Below are 24,085 nucleotides of genomic sequence, written 5' to 3'. Positions count from 1 at the left end.
CCCATCTCAGCATTATATTTAGTCTTCATATCTCTGATTCCTCTCGGCCGTGACAGTTTCTCAGACTTTGCTTATTTGTATGTCCTTGACTTTTGAGGAGTACTGGTCAATTGCTTTGAGGAATGTTTTATTCTCTTCCTCTCACCCCCATGATTAGACTGGGTTATGGGTTTTGGGAAGGAAGATCAGAGAGAGAAAGTGCCATTTTCATCGCATCATATGAAGGATACATCCTTGATCACCTGGCTGAGCAGTGTTTGTCAGTTTTGAAACTCTAAAAGCCACTCTGCATTCCCTCCTTTTCCATACTTTTCTTTTTGAAGAAACTAACTTGCACTGCCCACATTTAAGGAGTGAGATATCGAACTTCACTTCCTGGAGGTTGGCATATTATTGGGAATGTTCTGTAGGAGAGATCTGTCAATCCATCTCCCCCCCATTTATGTACTTAATCATTTCTTATGTCAGTATTGACACTTGGATATTTATTTGATGTGCTTCTTTTGCCCAAAAAAATCTTGTGGACAACCTTAAAAAATGTATTTGTGGAACATTTGTAATAATACGAACAATAAAAATTTATTTAAAAAATATATTTGTATTGATTTCAGAGAGGAAAAGAGAGGAGGAAAGAGACAGAAACATCAGTGATGAGAATCATTGATTGGCTGCCTCCTGCAGGTCCCCTACTGGGATCAAATCTGCAACCAGGGCACGTGGCTTGACTGGAAACGGATCCCTGACCTCCTGGTTCATAGGTCCAGGCTCAACTACTGAGCCACGCTGATGGGGTGGTGGACAACTTTTAAAGTCAACAGAGGTGAATATGATAACTTTTAGAGGTTATATAGTATGTCTTTAATTAATCCTCTACTGATATACATTTTTGCTTCCCCTTTTTCCTTACTTCCAACTATGACGGATGAGATTCTTGTGCATTCAGTTTTTGTGTGCCCTTGTGTGGCTGTTCTTTTTTCATTCCAACGCCATCTCTAGGACACATTATACTTGAGCTGTGTCCCCTGCTCCTCAAGCACATCTTGCTTTCCTCAGCTTACAATATATTTTCTTTACCTAGAATTCTCTTCCCTTGTCTTTGCCTGTGAAGTTCCCTGTTTGATTCAGGGCTCAGCTCAGAAAGCTACTTGCTGTAAAAGGTCTTCTCTAGTGTTTCAAATGTAACCCAATGGTTCCATTCCACTTCTCTTTGCTGAACATGCTTATAAAACATCATCTGAGCTTCCTGCTCTATCCCAGAACCCTTTCCACGAGTTCATGAAGGGTAGAGGTGGAAAAGTGATCCATCACACTCATCTGTGTATTCCACCACCATGGTGGGCGTGCAAAGTAACTAGCATATTTTAAATATATATATATATATATATATATATATATATATATATATATATATATATATATATATATATATATTATTGGTTTTTTACAGAGAGGGATAGAGAGAAACATCAATGAGAAAGAATCATTCATCAGGTGCCTCTTGCACTCCCCCTACTGGGGATGTGCCCGCAACCAAGGTACGTGCCCTTGACAGGAATTGATCCCTGGACCTTTCAGTCCGCAGGCTGACGCTCTATCCACTGAGCCAAACCTTGGACCCTTTCCAGATAATTAGCATATTTTGACTTTGAAATTATATGAGTAATTGAGAAACTAATAAGCGTGCTCAGTGTTACAGAGCGAATCACTCTTCCTTTCTTTCTCCTACGTTGTTCCATGCTTCAGAGAGCCAGGAGAGTTGCCTACCGGTGTTAGCTTTTAAGTGCAAACTGTGCTGCAGTTGAAACGTAATGCTTCCTAGCCGCCTGTCAAAAGTGTTTACTTGAAGACTTGAGTGTATTAAGGCCTGTCTTCCAAAATGAGCATCTTCAAGGTGCCAAGCACTCGTAGGCATTTGTACGAAAACGGCAGGAGAAACGAAGTCATTAGATAAGGTCTCTGATCTCTCCGACTCTCTTTTTAAGTAGGCAGGTGGCATAATGTAGCTTACATGCTATCATTAGCAATTAGAGGTGAACGCCAAAAGAAAACAACAGAACAAAACAAAGAGACAGTGTCTGGTGGTGAGGCTGGCAGTGAGCGGACGCTAAAGGGGCCGTGGGCCCACCCGCCCGCACCCCGGAGCCGCGCTCCTGCCACCCGTGACCTACACTTGGATGACCCCACCTGGTCCGCTCGCCGCGTGCAGAGGTGGTGGCCCCGCCTCCGCTCTCCCGCCGCCCAATCCGCCGGGGACCCTGGGGGGCACGTCCCGCCCCCAGCCACGCCCCCAGTTCCTTAAGAGCCGCCGCCGCCGCCGTGGCCGGCTCCGCGGGGGTGCGGGGCTGCGGACTGGGAGGCCGGTCCCTGAACCTGAACCTGAACCTGAACCCGAACCTGAACCCGAACCTGAACCTGAACCCAGAGGCTCCAGCGCGCAGCCGCTCTCCGCTCGCAGCCCTCGCCGGGGTCCCCGTGGCCCGCCCGCCCCCCGGGCTGTGGGCAGCTGCCCCGGAGCCCGCCCGCCGCCGGGAACTCGCGCCCCACGGGCCGCGCCGGCCGGGGCCATGGTGCCCTCTCCCGCGGAGCCCGTCGCTGCAGAGGGGTCGGGCAAGACCGAGGAGCTCAGTCCCGCGTCCGTGGGGACCGCCCCGCCCTCGGGCCCGGGACCCTCCGAAGCCAAGGAGGAGGTGGAGGTGGAGCTGGCGGGGCCGGCGGGCGCCCAGCCCCCAGTGCCCCCCGAGGGCGGCTGGGGCTGGCTGGTGATGCTGGCGGCCATGTGGTGCAACGGGTCGGTGTTTGGCATCCAGAACGCCTGCGGGGTGCTCTTCGTGGCCATGCTGAAGACCTTCGGGTCCAAGGACGATGACCAGATGGTGTTCAAGACAGGTGAGGCCGGGCCGCAGCGGGCAGCAGGGCAGCGCGCTCAGCGCGGGTCCACGCTCGCTTGTGCGCCCCTGGGAGTTGCCTTGTGCATAGGGTGGTTTTTTGTGTTTTTTTTTGGGGGGGGGGGTTCTGGGGGGACACTGTGCTAAATACTGAAAGGATAGGAGGCAGCTGGATGGGGGGTTGCGAAGAGGAGCGTGAGGGGTTGCCTTCTCCTGTTGTGGTCTTTGTCGGACTTAACCATTTACCAAGCTAGATGGAAAAGGTGCAGACTCAACCCGCCCCCCCTCTCCACCCCCTATTGAGAGCGCTATTACGCGATCTCTTGGCTGAGCAGGCGAAAAGCAAGTTGCAGATCTTCTGTAAAACTCTTGTGCATACATTTCCCACTTTCTCCTGCACGTAGGCATTGTCAACCCCGCTTAGGTGAGCCAACCGAAGCTTGGTGAAGTAAAGCTTCTTGGGGAGTAAGCAGAATGGAGACAGCGTTTAAGTTCTTCAGACTTAAACGGCCAAGTGATTTCCATTACTTAACCAGACTCCCTCACTGCCATGGGGGGAACTTTATGTACTAGTTCATCATCTTTAATTTTTATTTTTTATTGAAGGGAAAGGAGAGAGAGGGAGAAACATCAATGATGGGAGAATCATGGATGGACTGCCTCCTGCACCCCCCCCTCCCACACACACACACTGGAGATAGAGCCTGCAACCAGGGCATGTGCCCTTGACCGGACTCGAACCCGGTACGCTTCAGTCTGCAGGCTGATGCTCTATCCACTGAGCCAAACCAGCGAGGGCGATTCATCATCTTTATTAATCTTATCTTTTCTGTTATTTTTAGTGAACATTTCTGAGGTCGTTAGTGTGCATAAAATGATTATACAACTGTCCCAATTCCCTGATCTTACTTTGCTATCATAACAAATTCTAAGGCAGAGGTAATGTTGAGAGTTTTAGAGTCATTTGTAAATAGTGTATCCTTCTGCAACTTGCTTTTCTTTTACTCTGCGTTGTGTCTGTGATTTACTCATATGATACCTTAATTTGAGCTGGTAGCTTAAATTTTTTAACTCATAGTTTTCCATTGTATGACTATATTATACTTTATGCATTGTCCCTTTATTAGACATTATTTTCAAACTTACTGTAAGCGACACTGCAATGAATATTCTGGTACGTTGTCTCGACATGTATTAAATAAGGTGCCATATTTACTCCGGAATTTCTGTTCCATAAATAGCTCCTGGAGTTGCTGTGTTATTCAGGTCACAGGGCCAGGTACAAAAAGTGTTAACAGCCAAAACCGGTTTGGCTCAATGGATAGAGCGTCGGCTTGGGGACTGAAGGGTCCTGGGTTCGATTCCGGTCAAGGGCATGTACCTTGATTGTGGGCATATCCCCAGTGTGGGGTGTGCAGGAGGCAGCTGATCGATGACTCTCTCGCATCGATGTTTCTAACTCTCTTATCTCTTTCCCTTCCTCTCTGTACAAAATCAATAAAATATATTAAGAAAAACAAACAAACAGGTATCAACTTTAAATTATTTTTAAAAAAGTGTTAACAATGTAATATCATCTACTTACTTTGTAAGGAAGACCATCATTAAAAAGTTTAGGAGGATAGGTGTGCATATGTGATGGTAAACAAAAGTAATTTTGTGTCTTTTCTGTATGAGTATCAGGTATCTGGGAAGGAAAAGCTCCAGGAGGCGAACTGACAGTTACCATTTTTAGACTGTTTCCTTCAGCATTTAGCATATTTTTGCCTGAGTTTACACACTTTTAATGCGGTCAAAACAACAAGACAACAGCCTTTCCTTTACTACTGTTTTTGCAAGCCCAGATGAGTTGACCCATTGGAATCTGAGGGTTGTTTTTTTGTTTTTACTCCTTCCTGACTTTGTCCTTTTGAGATAGTGAGCAACTGCTGGAGAAAGACCATAGCTTCGCCATGAATCATTTTTGCAGTGTTGAAGCCTCTACCCACAAGTTCCTGGTGGCTGTAGTATCCCGGTATTAGATAACAAAAGATGAGGGAGGGACAGGACCTGCTATCTTGAAATTTTTGAAACTCCGTATTTTTCATTTTCATGAATATCTTTCTCCATTTACTCAATTAAGTTCTTGACAACTTTCAGCCGTGTGTGTGTGTGTGTGTGTGTGTGTGTGTGTGTGTTGTGTGTGATATAAACAGTCATATGGGTATGCCAGCTAAATACTGAAGATCTTTGTGCTATCTGCATATTGCCATGTTTGGTCATGCCCTTGCACAGATGTGCCCAACTCAGGATAAGTGAAGACGGAAAATCAGGCTGTTGTTCTGGGTGCCCTTTATCTAATTCCTACAAAGGGGCCTTCTGCGCACTTATAACGGCCCTGCCTAACACAGCAGCTTGATAGAACGTTGGCCTTTATTTGGACATGGTTGTGATACATGTATAACAGCTATTTTTTTAAAGTCTGAGAAAGAAATCGGATTTAATCTCATCTGTGAAAAAAGGGTGACAAGATAGTTATTGGGTCAGTTGATGCTGAGATGCCTCCTCAGCCCCTTCCCCACCAGATGTTTCATAGAGTCCATCATCTACAAAAGGCACTGACGTATTGAGAATACTGCTTTGAAGTCTGGGTTTTCCACTGATGCTGAGTCACCTGTGATCAAACATACGCAAGCTTCAAGGACAACCCCCCAAAATATCTAGAATTGCGTAAGGCTTTTATTTTTCAAAGTTTTTGGTCCGTTTTCTATTACTCTATTTATGATGGATAATCCCAGCATTAGAGGGCAGTTAATTGTCTCCACATTTTCATTAGCTTCTTCAATACGGATTAGTCCAAGGATACACAGGGAGGTTGTGGTAAAACGGGAACTGAGGGTTTCAAATGATCGTTCACATTTCTTGAGAATTTCCCATGTGCCAGCCTAGTGCTAAGCACTTTACATGCATTCTTATTTAAACCTACTGCAACCCCATGGGCTAGGCTGCATTTGATATCTTTCTTTTCAGATGTGGAAACTCAGGTTTGCAGAGTTTGAGCAAGTAGTGGGGCCAGAATTCAAATTCAGGTTTATCTGATTCCAGAAGCTGGTTTTTAACAAGTGAGCATATTGCATTGGCTAGATAATATTTTGCTAATCCAATGTTCTTTATGTTATATAATTCAAACATTAGCAATTGATTGAATACTACATCAGGAATTCTGAGGTTAGAAAAGGCATCTGAAAGATCAGGGTCCCCATTTCTTGATCAGTAAACAAAGGCCAATTGTGAATGTCTCCTGGAAGTAGGTTTTAAAGTGTAGAGAGACTTCCAAGAAGAAACACCATCAGCCCTGCTGGTGTGGCTCAGTGGTTGAGCATCAACCTATGAACCAGGAGGTCATGTTTGGATTCCCAGTCAGGTCACATGCGCAGGTTGTGGACTGATCCCCAGTGTGGAGTGTGCAAGAGGCAGCCGATCAATGATTCTCTCTCATCATTGATGTTTCTATCTCTCCCTTTCCCTTCCTCTCTAAAATCAATAAAAATATATTTTTAAAAAAATGAGCTCATTTCATATGGCATTCAAACAAAAGTCTGGGGTTTCCTTTGAGGAACCATGCTCTTTAGTCTGATCCATAGCAGGACGATGTTCCCAGGAAGAACGGGAGAGCATCTTTCTCAGGATCATGCTCTCTTCACAGTTCTCTTAACTCATATGTAACTGATGATATACCCAACATTTCTTTTTTTTTTTTTTTTAATATATTTTATTGATATTTCACAGAGAGGAGGAAGGGAGAGAGATAGAGATATGAGAGAGAAACATCGACCAGCTGCCTCTTACACACCCCCTACCGGGGATGTGTCCGCAACCAATGTACATGCTCTTGACCGGAATCGAACCTGGGACCTTTCAGTCTGCAGACCAAAGCTCTACCACTGAGCCAAACCGGCTTCGGCTATACCCAACATTTTTTAGGAAAGGGCCTGAAGAAATTCATTCGCACTAAGATGTAAGTGAATTTACACATCCTAATGCTATTCCTCATTCATTCTACAAGTGTCATTCATTACTAAGTATCTGACACCCTCTGTACAGAGCACCGGAGCTGGGAACTGAGAGAGACAGCTGTTCCCAAGGAGCTTTAGATCGGCTATGAGACACAAACAAGTAAAAGTACATCCTATACTACTCTCAGGCATTTGTAGTAACTGGGACCCAATCTTATTTTAAAAGGTGGAAATTCCAGGAATGGTGGGTCCTGGGGAAGGCATTTGATGGCCTGTCTAGGTGCTAGTAAGTCTCCCTTTGTGAAATGAGGACTTTGGAAGAGAAGCAAGCTGAACTATAAGTCAGACAGTAGAACCAACATTATGTTATTGCAGCTGCCAGTGTCCTCATGCTCAGAGATATCTCTTGCACGTATTGCTGTGACAGACAGGGAGCAAACTGAGCTTGAGTTGTCTCTTTCCAGTTAAGTTTTTACTTGTTCATATGTGCATATTTCTTGCCTGTGCTGAGAGGAATCAGACGCTTGTGGGATACCACAGATACTGCAATGAACTAGAATGTTGTTTGCCCTTGGAAGTTACAACTTTGCTTGGATATTGGAAAGCCCATTTTTAGTTCCTTCATGGGACTGAGAGTGTAGGGTCCTTTCATTTTCCTGATGCAGGGCCCTGGACGGTCTCTGGGATCTTCCGAGGATATTAATCTAGTTTGTCTGCTTTCTTCCTGCAGAAAGAAAAACATTCTAATGGTATATGGACTTTAAAAGTATCTGTTTAAAACAAGTATGTTTCTAGAGTCGGTATTTAGGGTAGCTAATGATATCCTTCTGAAAAAATTATGTCTTTGTGGTCTAGAGGCATGGTCAAGAAGACCCCTACTTCTTTTAGTAATTCCAAAAATGTGTTCTTTAATAGCCTTTCTTTAAAGCAGTGGTCTGTGGTTAAATAAGTTTGGGAAACACAGCACATTATTCTCCTCTCAGATATTTAAAGTAAAAATCAAGATATTAAATATTCAACAGTTTTAACGAGAAGTGGACTATCCAAAGGGAGACTTTGGCAACAATCTTTAATGGAACTATCGATACCTTCCCTGTATGGAGGTAGATTGCTCTTTATGATCACAAAGTAGGATTTTCAGTTATACTTAGGAATTAATGCATCTTTCAACACCTCTCAATATAGTCTTACAAATAACTCTGAAATTTCAAATCAGTTAGTACTTCTTGAAGGTTAAAAAAAAAAAGTTTTCACGCCCAGCTGGCATGGCTCAGTGGTTGAGCATCAGCCTATGAACCAGGAGGTCATGGATTGACTCCTGGTCAGGCACATGCTTGCGTTGCAGGTTTGATCCCAGTCGGGGATGAATAGAAGGCAGCCAATCGGTGATTCTCTCTCATCATTGATGTTTCTGCCTCTCCCTCTCTCTTCCTCTCTGAAATCAATAAAAATATATTTCAAAGAAGTTTCCACATTTGCCATTAAGTTGATATCTATGTACGGCAGCTGTATGCCACACCCAAACTTAAAGGTTTGGGCTATAGTTCAGAATTGAACTGCTCTGTCTAGCCTTCTGCTAAGGACCATGTGTAAAGCTGCCTAATGACTATTTCTATATCTGAGGAAGGTTTTTCAGTGCTTTGTACAATGCACGGATGATCTGGTTCTTGGTCCTATACATCTTGTAATATAAATATCTGACAGTTATATGCACTGAAAGAGGTTGGAAAACTAAGATAACTCACTATGGCAACTGTTATACTTGAATTTTCTTTATTCTCCGTCTTAAAGCATCCAACTTTTTATTCCATGTAAATATATCTAAACTGCCTGCTAAAATAAGTCATTAGACCATAAAAATGGTTCCAGTGTTTTGGAATAATAAATGAGTATGGTGTGAGCATCTCATACTCTTCTTTCCTGAATGCTTCTGAATTCAGGGCAAGACTGAATAGTATAAACAGTGTGTAGTGAATTCTAATTAAATACAACCTTGTGAGTATTCCTGGGATTTTTTTATCAATCAAATTAACTGTCAAAAGAACCAAATCAAGCAAAAAATAAAAGCAGAAGAGCATAATTTCTAAAGAGCTTTTGAATGTCTTTTAGAAAAAATCATACTCTGTGCTCTTAATGTGCTATGCCCTTTATGGTCCTTGGGTTGCAGATTTGATCCCAGTTGTAGTTCCTTGAGGCTTATCCCAGGCCATGTACTTACTTCCTTTTTCCTGCCTTCTTTGGGGTCTTCTGTGCCCCAACTTTGTCCTGTTGGATCTTTTGTCTCTATGCCTCTATCTGTGTCACTCCTCTTTTCAGTGTGGTTTTTAGTCCTCGTATGATTCTGATAAAACAGCCATTTTACTTCTTTTGTGACAGTTCTGGGACATAACGATTTTATGCAACTTGGGATGTTTTGTTACATTTTGATGCACTTGGAATGTTTTGGGTATAGCATGAATTCAAATGAGTTGTGAATTAAGCTTAAAGTGGAAGACGGAGACCCAAATTTCAATCTATTCTAATCTAGCATTCTGTGAAAGGGACTTTTAAGATAATACTTATTTATAAGTGATAATTTGCATATCCTTTTCCATAAAGAAAGGGCTTTCATATGCATTACTTAATAAGTTTTCAGAGTCACCTCGTAGGGTGTCATTACCTCTATCTATATAAAAGCCCAAGTGACCAGGTGACCAGACAACTGGCTGGTAGCTATGATGTGCACTGACCCCCAGGGGGCAGACACTCAATGCAGGAGCTTCCTCCCTGGTGGTCAATGTGCTCCCACAGCCAGAGCACCACTCAGCTGACAGACGGGCACCAGACGCGGGGCTGACGGCTAGTGAGCACAGCTGTGGCTAGGTGAGCCTCTCCCACCTCTGTGGCAGCACCTCTGGGCGCAGCGGGCCGGGATCAGGCTCCTCCCTGGCTGCCTGCCGCTTCGTGCACTACTGCATCCCCGGAGGGGTCCTGGATTGCAAGAGGGCGCAGGCCAGGCTGAGGGACCCCACTGGTGCACGAATCCTTGCACTGGGCCTCTAGTTTATAGATAAGAGAGTTGTGACTTGCAGTTTAGGTTTGGCCCACATGATACCAGTTTCTACATACACTAAATTGAGTTTAAGAACACCTTTTTAGCTGGGTAAAAATCTGTACTTGTGTTAAAGTTGTCCTGAAATGTAGAACCCTGCCCTTTCTCCCCTTGCAACTATTTTATGCATATTTACCTATGCGTTCTCTAGAACCTTACCAGTGCCTCCTACCCCAGTAATCAGAAATCCTGTGCAGTTGTTCTTTGCAATAGAATACCACTCGGGATTCTCACAACCTGACTAAAGACCTGCCCTCACATTCAAATTAAACAAACAAACCTCAACAGGAACAAACTAAACCCCAAATAGTACTGAACAGTCAGGCCACCACCTCGCTGAGCACACAGGAACCGGGGGTGTTTTTAATGGCAGCGGTTCTGAAGGAGCGACTCCCATGTTCCGGGAACCACTAGCCCTTCTGAGACCAGAGCGATGGAGGAAACTGCATTCAGGCCAGTGTGCAGCAAATGTGCACCCACCACACCTTCTTTGATGAAATGTCTTCAGTAATAACAAAAGGAATTCCCCACCTTGCATATACCTACATATCAGAACTTGCAAGCTGAGGGAATGACCTACCTTATTCTCAGGTCGGAAGTCTTTTCATTTCACCAATGTCTAATTGTGGGGCTATATATGAAATACAGGTTTGGAATAAGGTATGGGGACCAAAGCAGTGCTTCTGATCTCCTCTGTTCCCTCTGGATAAACATAAGAGTCTCATGGTCCCTGAAATGGGACATAAAGCCAGGTGTTTATCCACCAGCCGAGATCTTGTCACTTCCTTTTTTTTAGTTGTATTTTGCAGATGATTAGGGTTCTATTTTTGTTTTTTAAATACAAAATTATAATATTGAATCTATATGTTTTAAACTGAATGTGCCTCTCTGGGACCTCTGATATGTCCCTCTTAGGGGGAACTGCTGCCTTCCTCCTCCAGTTCCCCCAATGGAGAATCGCTGACGAGGGCTTCATTCGGGGTAGGTTTTTCTGGAATTATTGTAGGTAGTTAAAGCTCGGTGAAAGGTTGGTCACTGGTTAAATTACTGCATAAAGTTAGGGAAAGGTGCATTTCTCTGCAGTTCAGCTCTTACCCGCCCCCCCCCCCTTTTTTTTTTTGCTAAAAAGTAAATTGTTATCACCAGTGCTCTGCATGTGTTCAGAAAGTCAAAATTTATTCTTGTGACAAACTCAGACTGGATCCAAAACCAAATTCTGAGATACCTTTTCTAAAAATAGAAAACTCCACTATTCATTAAGTGGGGATATTTATTGACTTTTCTGGGTAGATAGGTATTAAGGCCAAGTTGAATGGGTTTGTCTGGTGACTGTTTTTAGTAGTAAAAACTTTTTCATTTTGCTTAATTGTCCTTTTGATTAGTTTTCACTTCATGTTCTAGTTTTAAATAACAGCATCTCAAAGGATTCACATTTGTCAATGATTGTTTTCAGTTAAGTGTAGTATTCTACCTTACTGGTTGGTTACCCCAGGTTATCCAACCAGGCCTCCTTTTCTGAGTGTGGTGTGGTATAAGTAGCATATGTGTATACATTAAATATATATATGTCAGAGAGAAAGGGAGAGGGAGAGAGAGCTAGAAACATCACTTTACGTCCCCCACTGAGGATTGAGCCCACACCTGGGCATGTGCCCTGACCGGGAGTCAAACCATGACCTCCTGGTTCATAAGTCGATGCTCAACCAATGGTCAGGCTATTTGTATACATGTTTAAACAAATTGTTTTTTCCTGTTTTGGATTACTTTTTTCAGGTATATGTGAGATGACTGCTTCAAAGAGGATGAAAACTTACACACTGCCAACTTGTTCTTTAGAGAACTTGAATTGCTTTATTATGCCCCAGCAATGTACTGCTTCCTGAAAACCCTACCAGTGTGAGGTTTATTTTATTTATTTTTTAAGAGGGAGAAGGAGAGGAAGAGGAAGAGGGAGAGGGAGAGGGAGAGGGAGGGAGGAAGGAAGGGAGAGAGAGAGAGAGAGAGAGACAGAGAGAGAGAGAGAGAAAGATATCTATTGGCTGCTGCCCCCTGCATGCCCCCCGTTGGGGATTGAGCCTGCACTCTGGCATGTGCCCTGACCTGGAAGCCAACTGGTGACCTCTTGGTGCATGGGATGACATTCAACCAACTGAGCCACATTAGCTACGGCACCAATGGTATTTAAAATATATATATATATATATATATATATATATATATATATATATATTTTATTGTTTTTTTTACAGAGAGGAAGGGAGAGGGAAAGAGAGCTAGAAACATCAATGAGAGAAAAACATCCATCAGCTATCTCCTGCACACCCCCCCACTGGGGATGTGCCGCTACCAAGGTATGTGCCCTTGACCGGAATCGAACCCGGGACCCTTCAGTTTGCAGGCCAACACCCTATCCACTGAGCCAAACCAGTTTCGGCACCAATGGTATTTTTTTTAAAAATATATTTTATTGATTTTGTACAGAGAGGAAGGGAGAGAGATAGAAAGCTAGAAACATCGATGAGAGAGAGTCATCGATCAGCTGCCTCTTGCACACCCCCTACTGGGGATATGCCCGCAACCAAGGAACATGCCCTTGACTGGAATCGAACCCGGGACCCTTCAGTCCCCAATCCGACGCTCTATCCATTGAGCCAAACCGGTCTCAGCACCAATGGTATTTTTAAAAATTAGTTTTAAATCATATTTTATTGATTTTAGGGCTGTTTTCCCAGCTTTTGAAGCCCTTAGAAGCAGCAGGTAGAATACTAGGAAGGCCTGAGGTTATCATAGTCCTTAGATTCTCTCTCTCTTGACACACCTTGGCAGGTGGGACACACCCTGTTCCCTTTCCTCTGCTTAGTCTGAAAAGACTCTTCTTAGAAGCAGCAAATATTTCAGCAATTATTTATAATATCTGGAAGTATAAGAGAACACATAGCAGTGAATATATTAGAGTAAAACCGGTGGAATACTGGGAAGGCCTGAGGTTATCTTAGTCCTTAGATTCTCTCTCTCTTGACACACCTAGGCAGGTGGGACACACCCTGTTCCCTTTCCTCTGCTTTCTCAGCGCAGGTGTGGATCCAGGCCTTTCCTGGAGTTGGAGGTAGTATTGGAAATTAACCATTTGGAGCCTGAGCCATTGTGGGGGGCTGTTTCTCTGTTTTCTGAGACCCGCACGGCAAACGACAGGTTCCTGAGTGGAGGAGCTGAGGATTAAGAAATTAAAGAAGAAGAAGAAAAAAAAGAGGCCAAGACACAGAAACAGATTCAAGTTGGGACCCAGGAGGGGGCCTGTCACTCTAATGGACTGACAGTCAACACCCACCACAGACAACACAGTGCATTTATTTCCCAAGGGGGGTTTAAGGTCAAATTATTGTAGTTTTGGTTGTGCCCAGGTCCTATTCATTCCCTCATTCCTGGGATTTAGCACATCAAGACCTGGGTAAGTCAGGGTCCTTTTCGTTCCTCATTCCAAGCACATGGATAAAAATAAGAAAACAGTCACATTGTGGGAAATGTGTTCCCAGGGCGTGGCTCTGCATACGCCTTGAGTTCAGCTGATGATAATTAAAGGTCATCCTTGAGCTGAAACCGGTTTGGCTCAGTGGATAGAGCGTAGGCCTGCGGACTGGAAGGTCCCAGGTTCGATTCCGGTCAAGGGCATGTATCGATACATTGGTTGCGGGCACATCCCCAGTAGGGGGTGTGCAAGAGGCAGCTGATTGACGATTCTCTCTCATCGATGTTTCTAACTCTCTATCCGTCTCTCTTCTTCTCTGTAAATAAATAAATAAATGAATGAATGAATAAATAAATAAATAAAAAGTTTTTTTTTTTTAAAAAAAAAAAAAAAAGGTCATCCTTGTGCATGTCCAAGGGACCCTCTATAAGCCATGAATTCTTCATGACTTCCGGGTGGCATCTCATCCTCTAGACCAGTGTTTCCCAAAGTGTGGTACGCGTACCCCCGGGGGTACGGGAAGAGTTTGGTGGGGGTACGCGTTGCACCGGAGTTTGGTGGGGATATGCACTGCACCGTGCTTAGCTGCGCCTAATTCTACGTTCTCATGAGTATGAGGGGTACTCAGCGTTATGAAAATTATAAAAGGTGTACACAGATGTCAAAAGTTTGGGAAACACTGCTTTAGATACAAGCAGGTTAAACTCACAGCATACCTCAAGGCACGTGGCTGTGAGTTTGTCATATCGATACTTGCGAGAGGCTCAGTCTGCCAGAGGAGTCTGTCTCATTCTCCCCCTGTGCTATTACCTTGCCTCACCTCCTCTGCACCTAAGTCTGTTGAAAACAGCTTTAATGAACTCATCTGGGTCTAAGTGTGTGTAAAGTTATTTTTTGCTCCAATTGATTTTTTAAAGGAGATATAGAAATCACTTAATTTATTGAGCACAAACTCAATGTATTAGGGGCCATGGAAGAAACAAGTGAATTTGACTTATTCCATATTCTTGAGAGGTTATGAGGGGAGTCAAAACACTATGCACACAACAACTCTACAGCGGTGTGCTGCCTCTGTTAAATGCAGTGCAAGCAAGAGGACTTTAGAGGAGGGCAAGGCTTCTGAGGGAGCTGGCCAGGGAAGGCTTCGTGGAGGCAGCTTTTGGGTGAGGCTTTGAAGGATTGGTAGGCTGTCCTCAGCAGATTCAGCAGAAAAAGATTCCATGGAAGGGTGCAGGACCTGGGCAAGGGCTAGTGGACTCTAATGATTAATGTTTCACTGTGCTTACCACGTGGTTTATGTGAACGTGTTTGTGTGTTTTTGTTTTTGTTTTTTTGTTAATCCTCACCCAAGGATATTATTTCCATTGATTTTTAGAGAGAGTGGAAGGAAAGGAGGGGGAAAGAGAGAAACATTGATGTGAGAGAGAGACATCGATTGGTCCCCTTCTGCACACACGCTGACCGGGCCCAGACATGCCCTTGACCGGGAATCAAACCTGGGACCCTTCAGTGCACGAAGCAACTCTCTAACCACTGAGAACACTGGCCAGGGCTATGTTGTTTTGGTTGATCTATTCAACGTTCCTATGATATAACTGATATACGATACTCATGTTTTATTTTATTTATTTATTTATTTATTTATTTATTTAAAATATATATTTTATTGATATTTTACAGACAGGAGGAAGGGAGCGAGATAGAGAGCTAGAAACGTCGATGAGAAAGAAACATCGACCAGCCGCCTCCTGCACACACCCCACCGGGAATGTGCCTGCAACCAATGTACATGGCCCTGACTGGAATCGAACCCGGGACCCTTCAGTCCGCAGACTGATGCTCTACCACTTAGCCAAACCGGTTTCGGCCGATACTCATGTTTTAGATGGGCAACTGAGCCTAAGTAGCAGGGCCCTATTTGAACTTACTAGTAAGTATCTGGCATCAGGACCCAGCTTCTTTATTTTGGAGTATGCACTAGGTTCATTAGGTGAATGACAAGGAGTTTGGAGAACATGTAGAGGAAAGTCACAGGAGGTACGGTAAGTCTGGAGGAGGATGGAGGAGCTGAGGAATGGAAGGTTTGAATGCCGAGTTAAGCAGCTTGGACATTATTTAACAAACAGGCAACGGGGAGATAATGAGGGTTTCAGAAGTGTGCCTGAAAGAGATGCTTTCATTGGCTGGTGTGATCAGTGGTTACAGCGCCAGCTGTGCGTGGAAGGGTCCTGGGTTTGATTCCCAGGAAAGGGCATGTACCTGGGTTGCAGGTTTAATCCTCAGCGCTAGTTGGGGCTCATGTGGGAGGCAACCAATTGATGTGTCTCTCTTACATTAATATTTTTCTCTCTCTCCTATCCACTCTAAGAATCAATGAAAAAATGAAAAAAAAAAATACCCTCGGGTGAGAAGAGAGAGAGAGAGAGAGAGAGAGAGAGAGAGAGAGAGAGAGAGAGAGAGAGAGTGTGTGGGAGAGAGAGAAGGGAAGGATTGGTTTGCAAAAGGCAAGAAATAGGAGCAGCAGTTACGAAGTCCTTGGCTGAAAGCCAAATGAGATTTGAGAAGTAGGAAAGAAGGGACAGATGTGCGACGTTTCAAAGATGGACTTAAGGAATTTTGGCAAATGATGGTTGTGGACAGTGACACAGAAACAGATGAGGTTGTGGACAGTGACACAGAAAACAGAAATTCTGTCTCAAGCAGACTTGGTGGCTGGTTCTGGTAGTTTCGTTTCCACTGAAATAATCTTATTTGTAAGTCTGGAGATTGCATCTAAATAATTTTTGCCCTGGGAGGCCCTGCGTTTTCATTTTGTGTTGTGCCCGACAGATTATGTGGACAGCAACAGGTGGTGCCACTGATAGGCTGAAGAGGAGAGCAGACGGAAAGGCTGGCTCAGATGTTAGCTATGTGACTGTTAGACGCCTGCAGAACATCAGAGGTTGATGTCAAACAGGTAACTGGAAACGTGAGCCTGGAGCCTCAGAGTGAAGCTGAGGCTGGAGGCAGAGCTTTGGAAAGAGTGTATGTCTCTGAGAGATGTCATAGTAGAAAACAGAAATTCTGTCTCAAGCAGACTTGGTGGCTGGTTCTGGTACTGTAGTTTCGTTTCCACTGAAATAATCTTATTTGTAAGTAATAAAACTTCATTCCTTAAGAAGTCTTTCCAACATTTAGACTTCTCTAATTCAGATTTACAGTTTTCCAAAGGAAGTATTGTATTTTTATTATCATGGTCTTAAGAATTTCCAAAACTGAGTACTAAAACTTAGTCATTCCCCCTTCCCCCTTTAATTTGACGGGACCTCTGAGACCATTGGGATTTATGGTTTCTTTCATTCATGATGTAATTAAGCCAGTCTGTAAGTCTTTTTTTTTTTTTTTTCAATAGGGACTATAATTTTATTTTATTTTTTTACACTTTTATTGATTTCAGAGAGGGAGAAAGAGATAGAAACATCAGTGATGAGAGAGAATCATTGATTGGCTGCTCCTGCACACCCCACATTGGGGACTGAGTCCATAACCCAGGCGTGCCCTGACCGGGAATCAAACTGTGACCTCCTGATTCATAGGTCGATGCTCATCCCCTGAGCCACGCCAGCCTGGCCAGTCTGTAAGTCTTATTTTCATGATGTGGTAGGCCAGTGGTCGGCAAACTCATTAGTCAACAGAGCCAAATATCAATAGTACAAAGATTGAAATTTCTTTTGAGAGCCAAAATTTTTAAACTTAAACTTCTTCTAATGCCAGTTCTTCAAAATAGACTTGCCCAGGCCGTGGTATTTTGTGGAAGAGCCATACTCAAGGGGCCAAAGAGCCGCATGTGGCTCACAAGCCGCAGTTTGGTTCTAAACCAAGAGATTCTGAGAATAGTTTAGAATAATTTCAGTTAATTTATGCATCTACAATATATAAATAAAAATGTAAATGTTCATTTGTTCAAAATCTTAAATCTCCAAAAGTTCTTCACTGATTGCTTTGAAATTTTGACACAACGTTGCATTCAAATACACGCGTGTTTTTATATACCTTATACCTACTATTATATAGATGTCACACCTGTGACAGGTAAAAACATGCTTTAAAAAAAAAAAAGAAAACAGCGCCACCTGTTAAACATAAAAGCAACACACTCTCTACTAAATATTTTACATTGATTCCATTTCAATGTTTCTGATTTACGATACATTTACAATTTCCAAATAAGAAACACGATTGGCTGAGTGAATGAGCTATTCTTGCAGTCAAGAACAAAGAGGTCTACGAACTTAACCATATTATTCAGTCTAACATTCAAAGCGAGGCAGTCACACACAAGTCCGACGACACTGTTGTGAAAGCAGACGAAGCGGTTAATTATCCAACAGAATTTTTGAATTCACTCGATCTGCCAGGGATGCCACCGCACGTACTGCAATTGAAGATCGGCGTGCCAATGATCATGTTGCGAAATATCAACCAGCCAACGCTTTGCAACGGCACGCGGCTTGCAGTACAAAAATTAATGAGTCACGTTGTCGAAGCAACAGTCTTTACAGGACCTTTCCAAGGCGAATATGTCCTCATTCCTCCCATTCCTATGATTCCAGCGGGTATGCCACTTCAGTTTAAGAGATGGCAATTCCCCATTCGATTGGCGTTTGCAATCACCATCCACAAAGCCCAGGGCCAATCTTTAGAATTGTGTGGTTTAGATCGAGACACGGATTGCTTCTCACATGGACAATTATATGTTGCGTGTTCTAGAGTCCGCAAACCAAACAATCTCTATATCTGCCCGGACAAGGGAACCACAAAAAATATTGCATACCCACAAGCATTGTGAAATTAAACGTATTAGAAACGTGCGCTTTCTCTTTTCTTTCTTTTCCACTTAACCAGACTGAGCCACAGCGACGCGTGGCCGGGTACAGCTAGTTTCTAAAATAAATGTATTGCCAGTGGAAGACTTGTTCAACAGGCAGATGATGTTATCTTGTGGATCAGACTTCACAGCGTTTAGTAACTGAGTCAGCTACTTCATTCACAATTCACAATGAAAACGGCTAGCGTCTAAGTGGAGGCTCACTTAAAAAACAGTCTAGAGAGAACAAACTAAAAAAAAAAAACTGTCTAGGAAAACTATTAGAAAACGAAAATAAGTGAAATTAAGCTCTCTTTTGGCTAAGACGGAAAGCTGTCCTCTTTGTTAAGAAGCATGACTGGCCGTTGCGCACGCACACCGCACAGCTGACGGTTGACAGGTGCTGCCTGTTTTCTCTGTGGTGCTGGCTGGCTGGCAATGGAGTCGGTTCTAATTCAGATAATAACTAGTTACCTGGCTACACACGGTTGTATTTTTGCCTTAGTTTTCCCGTCCTGGCGTTATCGGTGAGACTCAAGATAATAGGATGTTTAAGTGCTCTGGATGTACAAAGCACACAGATATGTCAAACACTGCTGTTACCGGGCAGGCCGGCGCTGAGTCTCTGCGTGGGCCTGTGTGTTGACTCACGTGCGGTGCGGCAAACGCTCTGCACTCTGGTGATTGAAGCGCAGTGACCCTGCAGGGAGAACCAGTAAAAGCAGGGGGTGGATGAAAAGGGAATTGACGGTTGTGCAAGAAGAGGTGTCTGCCTTGTGTTGTAAGCCAAGACACCCTGACCCTTCCAGGAACTGTTTGGTCTTTCCGTCCCGTTTGGTTTCGTTCACGGGGTCTGTATTAAAGCCAACGTCAGGGTTTAAGGCGGTGTTTTGCCCGTGCCGTCTGCTGTTGTGCTGGTTTGCTGACAAGTACATTTGATATCAAATAATTATGGGGAGAAGAGAAAAGGGGAAGTTTAACTAAACCGTTTCCCCCATCAGAATTTGAGTAATAGAAGCCACATAGTCTTTTAAGTTCCATGCCAACGCACCAGGCAGAAAGAGACTGGCTAATACCAAGGGACTGAAATCACAGAAGAGCGATGCATGTTTTTCGATGTTCACTTCAAAGCACACCGTTTTCTGTAGCTTCATTTGTTATGTTTATGCTATGATAATTAGGTTTGCATATGCGGTAGTTGTTTTTTGTAACTTAAATTAGGAAACAAATATTAATCCGCTTAAATGAAAAGGCATTCATTCTTTTTGAGAAAAGGGTTGGGTAAAAGTAATGCTTAATCCAATTAATCTGTCTTCTTCCTCCAATTAATCAGGATGACTTTGGGTGTCTGGTGGCAACTGAGAATGGGTTATGGAAAAATGTCAAGGCAATGTAATCCCTATTATTTATGGTTACTTAAGCGGATAAATTAACCAAAACCGGTTTGGCTCAGCGGTAGAGCATCGGTCTGCGGATTGAAGGGTCCCGGGTTCGATTCCGTTCAAGGGCATGTATGTTTGGTTGCGGGTGAGGCAACTGGTCGATGTTTCTCTCTCATTGACATTTCTAACTCTCTATCTCTCTCCCTTCCTCTCTGTAAAAAAAACAATAAAATATATTTTAAAAAAAGAGTATAAATTAATCAGTGGTTAGTAATCTTTGGATAATTACTTTATTTAGTTGGAAATACCATGAGTTTTTGGAAAGCAAGTCAGTAAGACCTGTCAAACCAGATCAGCTTTTCTAAGTCTAATAATACGTGAATGGAAACTAGTTGCCTTCAGCTTTTTCTCTCTGTGTGGTAGTCTGATCATTCTTTAAGTCTGGGAACTGTATATGGAACAAGAGGGAAAATACATGAATACACTGCCTTGTGGTTTTCAGGTAATAATTTAATTTGGTCAGGATGAGAGTAGCTTCAGGTGAAGGCGCCCGTGGAGAGGGAAGAGGCCAAGTTACCAAGTGGCTAATGGATGGAGTAAGGATCGGGAGCAGACCCGGGAGGAGGACGCCCAGAGCGTCGCAGGTGGAGGTCGGTTGGCCAGAGGAGCCACTTGTGTAGGGCCTGCAGAGAAGAAAGTAAGGACCGGAGCAAATGGAGGAGGGGTTGGAGAGGATCAGGAGGTGGCCTTCGTTTTTCTCTTTGTTACGTGTGGCTTGTGGGGTTGAGTAACAGATTTGAAGAGAGTGACAAAGGTTGGGGATCTGATTAGTGATAAGGAAAAGGACTGCAAGAACTCAAACAAGATTGGAAACCATGAATTTGTAATGAAACCAGTTTCTAAGATTGTGGCTTTTCCCCCTCACCTGTTTTGAGCCCGATATGTGAGCAGGAAACTGTGAACTGAACAGTTGATATGAGGCTAGAGGAGAATTGAAGCCAAGTCATTTCATGCTTTCTGTCAGGTTTCAGATGTGCTTTCTGTTCTCTCCACCTTTTAACACACCATTCTGAGACTTAGAAGTACATATATGTTTTAAGTCTTTGCTGAAGTTGATGAAACATTTAACAACTGAATGCAATTTTTTGGTGCTATGTTAAATATTGTGGTAAAATATATGTACCATAAAATCTACTGTTTTAACCATTTTAAGTGTACATTTCAGTGCATTAAGTACATTTGCAATGTTGCATACCCATCGTCACTATACTAAATTTTATTTTTGTCATACATTTAAAAAAATTGATTTCAGAGAGGAAGGGAGGGGAGAAATAGTAGAAACATCAATGATGAGAGAGAATCAGTGATGGGCTACTTCCTGTATGCTCCACACTAGGGATCAAACCCACAACCCAGGCATGTTCCTTGACCGGGAATCGAACCATGAGCTCCTGTTTCATAGGTTGACGCTCAACCACTGAGGCATACTGGCTGGGCTATACTATAATTTTGATTTGAACATGGCTTTTCCATCGCTTTTCCTCACTTCGTATCACTCCTGGTTAATAAATTCAACATCGGCCTTTACTGGATTCAGTATTTGTATTTTCTAAATGGAAGTATTGATAACAGTATGTACTGAGCTTAACTTTGGCAGGTGCTGTGCAAGGCACAGGTGTGGCATTAGTTGTAATTCTTTGTTAGTGTCTCTTTTCCTAACTAGACATATAAGGTCCACGTGCAGATGCTGTCTATGTTTGTCATATTTACAATGATATCTGTACTGTCCCATACAGTGCTTGGCACATAGTAGGAATTCAGTCAACCTTTTGAACAATGGAAGAAATTTATTTATTGAATAAGTTCTTTCTGTATGCTTTATATGAGGGAGGCAAAACTTGTATTTACACATTAATACAGATTATAGGGCATGGCACATTCCAATGTCTAGTTAATTAGCAGAAATATAAAAGAGTTTATATTTGCAGTTTCATATTGGAAGTTATTAGAGCAGACTGTGCATTGAACAAACGGTTGTGCAGAATTGGCCGCAGTAACCCTGACGCTTGAAGATTGTAGGTTAATTAGGACAACTTGACAGAAAGTGAGTAAATCAAATTTGAGAGTTGAAAGAATGTTCCAATAATTTATGTTCAAACCACTTCAAATATATCAGCAGGTAACAGGAAATTTAGTTGCAAAATGCTCCAAACACCAGTACACCAGAGGATTTTATAGTTTACAGTAGTGTTTTGGAGAAAGCAAAACAATGAAATGGCTTGGGGCTGTTTTGTTCTGTTACCCTTTATTAAATATAATACACCAGAATTTAAAATATTACCTTTGTTAATGATAAATTTTATTAATAAATTAATTTAGGAATTCTATTTTTCTTTTATAGTTACATTTGTGAGTTAATTTGGTAATACTTTTATTTCTTTAAAAAATATGCCTAAGCCCTGGCTAGGTGGCTCAGTTGGTTGGAGCGTCGTGGGTTCGATTCCAGGTCAGGGCACATATATGGGTTGTGGATTCGATCCCCAGTTGAGGTGTGTATGGGAGGCAACCAATTAATGTTTCTCTCTCTCTCTCTCTCTCTCTCTCTCTCTCTCTCTCTGTCTCTCTCTCTCCCCCCTCCTCTCTCAAAAATCAATAAAAAATGTGCTTGATATGGGTATTTCTCTGTTGACTGGTATTAGATAAGTAAAGCAGTATCATTTCCCCCCCAATTGGCTTCTGGTTAAATGGAGGTAAAGAGGCAAAATACACATATTAGAATTAATTAAAGAGTAATGCATTCCTATAATAGTAATCACAATATGTCCTCTGATTCTGAAAGGTGAGGCTCAGCGTGTATTTGTAAAAAATAAATAAATATGGATGCCCTTTAAAAAGAACCTGCCTCCAGCAAAGTATTTTTAGTTCACATGAAAAGAGAAAAGAAAATACTATTAGGAGCTACAGGTCTATCATTATCTTGCCCTTTTTAACACTCCATAAGCTAAAACCAGAGTTTGGTTTAAATAACCAGTAATGGAAATTTTCTTATGTACCATCAGTAAAATCTAGTATTGAGGAGTTACTGTGTGTGTGTGTGTGTGTGTGTGTGTGTGTGTGTGTGTAGGAAAGCAGACAGACAGACAGTAGACATAGGTCTTTGAAATGGACTTCCTCAGCTAAAGACCAGAAAGAGAAATGTAAACGAGTAAGGAGAGGGGAGTGGAGAGATGAGAAGTGGTAGGAGAGGGAGGAGCAGAATCTCTGTGGATGTGTAAATGCCACTTCTTTGTCTCTCTGTCTCTGCCCTCTCTTAATGCTGGTGTCCAGCCCACTTTAGCGAGTGAGAGGAGCTGGCTCTGTAAAGGCAGGATCTGTGGTCATGGTGCCTGCTGGGCTGACTCCAGCAGGTTGTGTCTCTGCTGGGCTCTGGAGTAGCAACAGCACAGATTTCCTGGAAAGAGTTCCTCCTATCATCATAGTTATTCCTGAGTTGTCATGTTTACATATTCAGATGTATGCTGTCCCCATTACTTACAAATCAAGCAAGCAGCTTTTGTTTTTCTTCTTTTCCTTCCTTTCCCTCCTCTCTCTCCTCCCCTCCGCCCCACCACCTTTATTTCCATCTTGTTTGTTATTCTTTATTTTAGTCAAGCACACACATTTAAACCTAACGGTTACCATTTCCACTAGTAAGCATAGGATTTCCTCCTTATCCTATGGGTACTAATCCTATGGTATATTATGGTGAATTAAGACATTTAAAGTTGTTGCATATATGTAACAACATTGGTACATATCAAGAACATAGTATTGAGTAAAAATATGAAGCTGTAGACTGTCTAATATGTGTAAAACTGTATCACCACATTTCAGACTCTAAAACACTATGGTATGAGCTGCACCATTATTTTATGTACCCCAAGCAAAAGGGAGAACCTGCAGATAAAACTGTGATGTAATGCTTTATTATGGATTATAAGATACATCTCAATTTTAGAGATATTACAGTGTGAACAAAATGTGATCTTAGAATTGGAAACAAAATCAATATCTTTTATTGGAACATACTTATGTAATGCTCCTATTTAATAAAAGAGTAATATGCAAATTGACTCTCACTCCAAGACACAAGATGGTTGCCCTCATGTGGTCATAGATGGCTGCCCTGATGTGGACACAAGATGGCCACCACAGGATGGCCTGCAGGGGAGGGTAGTTGGGAGGCAACCAGGCCTGCAGAGGAGGACAGTTAGGGGTGACCAGACTGGCAGGGGAGGGCAGTTAGGGGCAATCGGGCTGGCTGGGAGCAGTTAGGCATCAATTAGGCTGGCAGAGGAGTGGTTAAGGGGTGATCAGGCTGGCAGGCAGAAACGGCTAGGGGCAATCAGGCAGAGGCAGGCAAGACATTGGGAGCCAGCAG

The 24,085-nt window shown here is 43.0% G+C and overlaps 1 protein-coding gene across 1 annotated transcript in view; it reads left to right on the top strand.

Moving 5' to 3' along the window:
• The first annotated feature begins 2,461 nt into the window (after window positions 1-2,461).
• SLC16A10 (solute carrier family 16 member 10) overlaps window positions 2,462-24,085 on the top strand; it is an 88,801-nt gene continuing 67,177 nt past the window's right edge. The window contains exon 1 of the mRNA XM_036414579.2: window positions 2,462-2,886. Coding sequence (XP_036270472.1) covers window positions 2,565-2,886 — 322 coding nt within the window. The 5' untranslated portion in view covers window positions 2,462-2,564. The remainder of the gene's footprint in view (window positions 2,887-24,085) is intronic.

The sequence above is a fragment of the Pipistrellus kuhlii genome, unplaced genomic scaffold (assembly GCF_014108245.1).
Source record: "Pipistrellus kuhlii isolate mPipKuh1 unplaced genomic scaffold, mPipKuh1.p scaffold_m20_p_5, whole genome shotgun sequence".
NCBI lineage: Eukaryota > Metazoa > Chordata > Mammalia > Chiroptera > Vespertilionidae > Pipistrellus > Pipistrellus kuhlii.
This window is presented reverse-complemented; position numbering and strand designations above follow the sequence as displayed.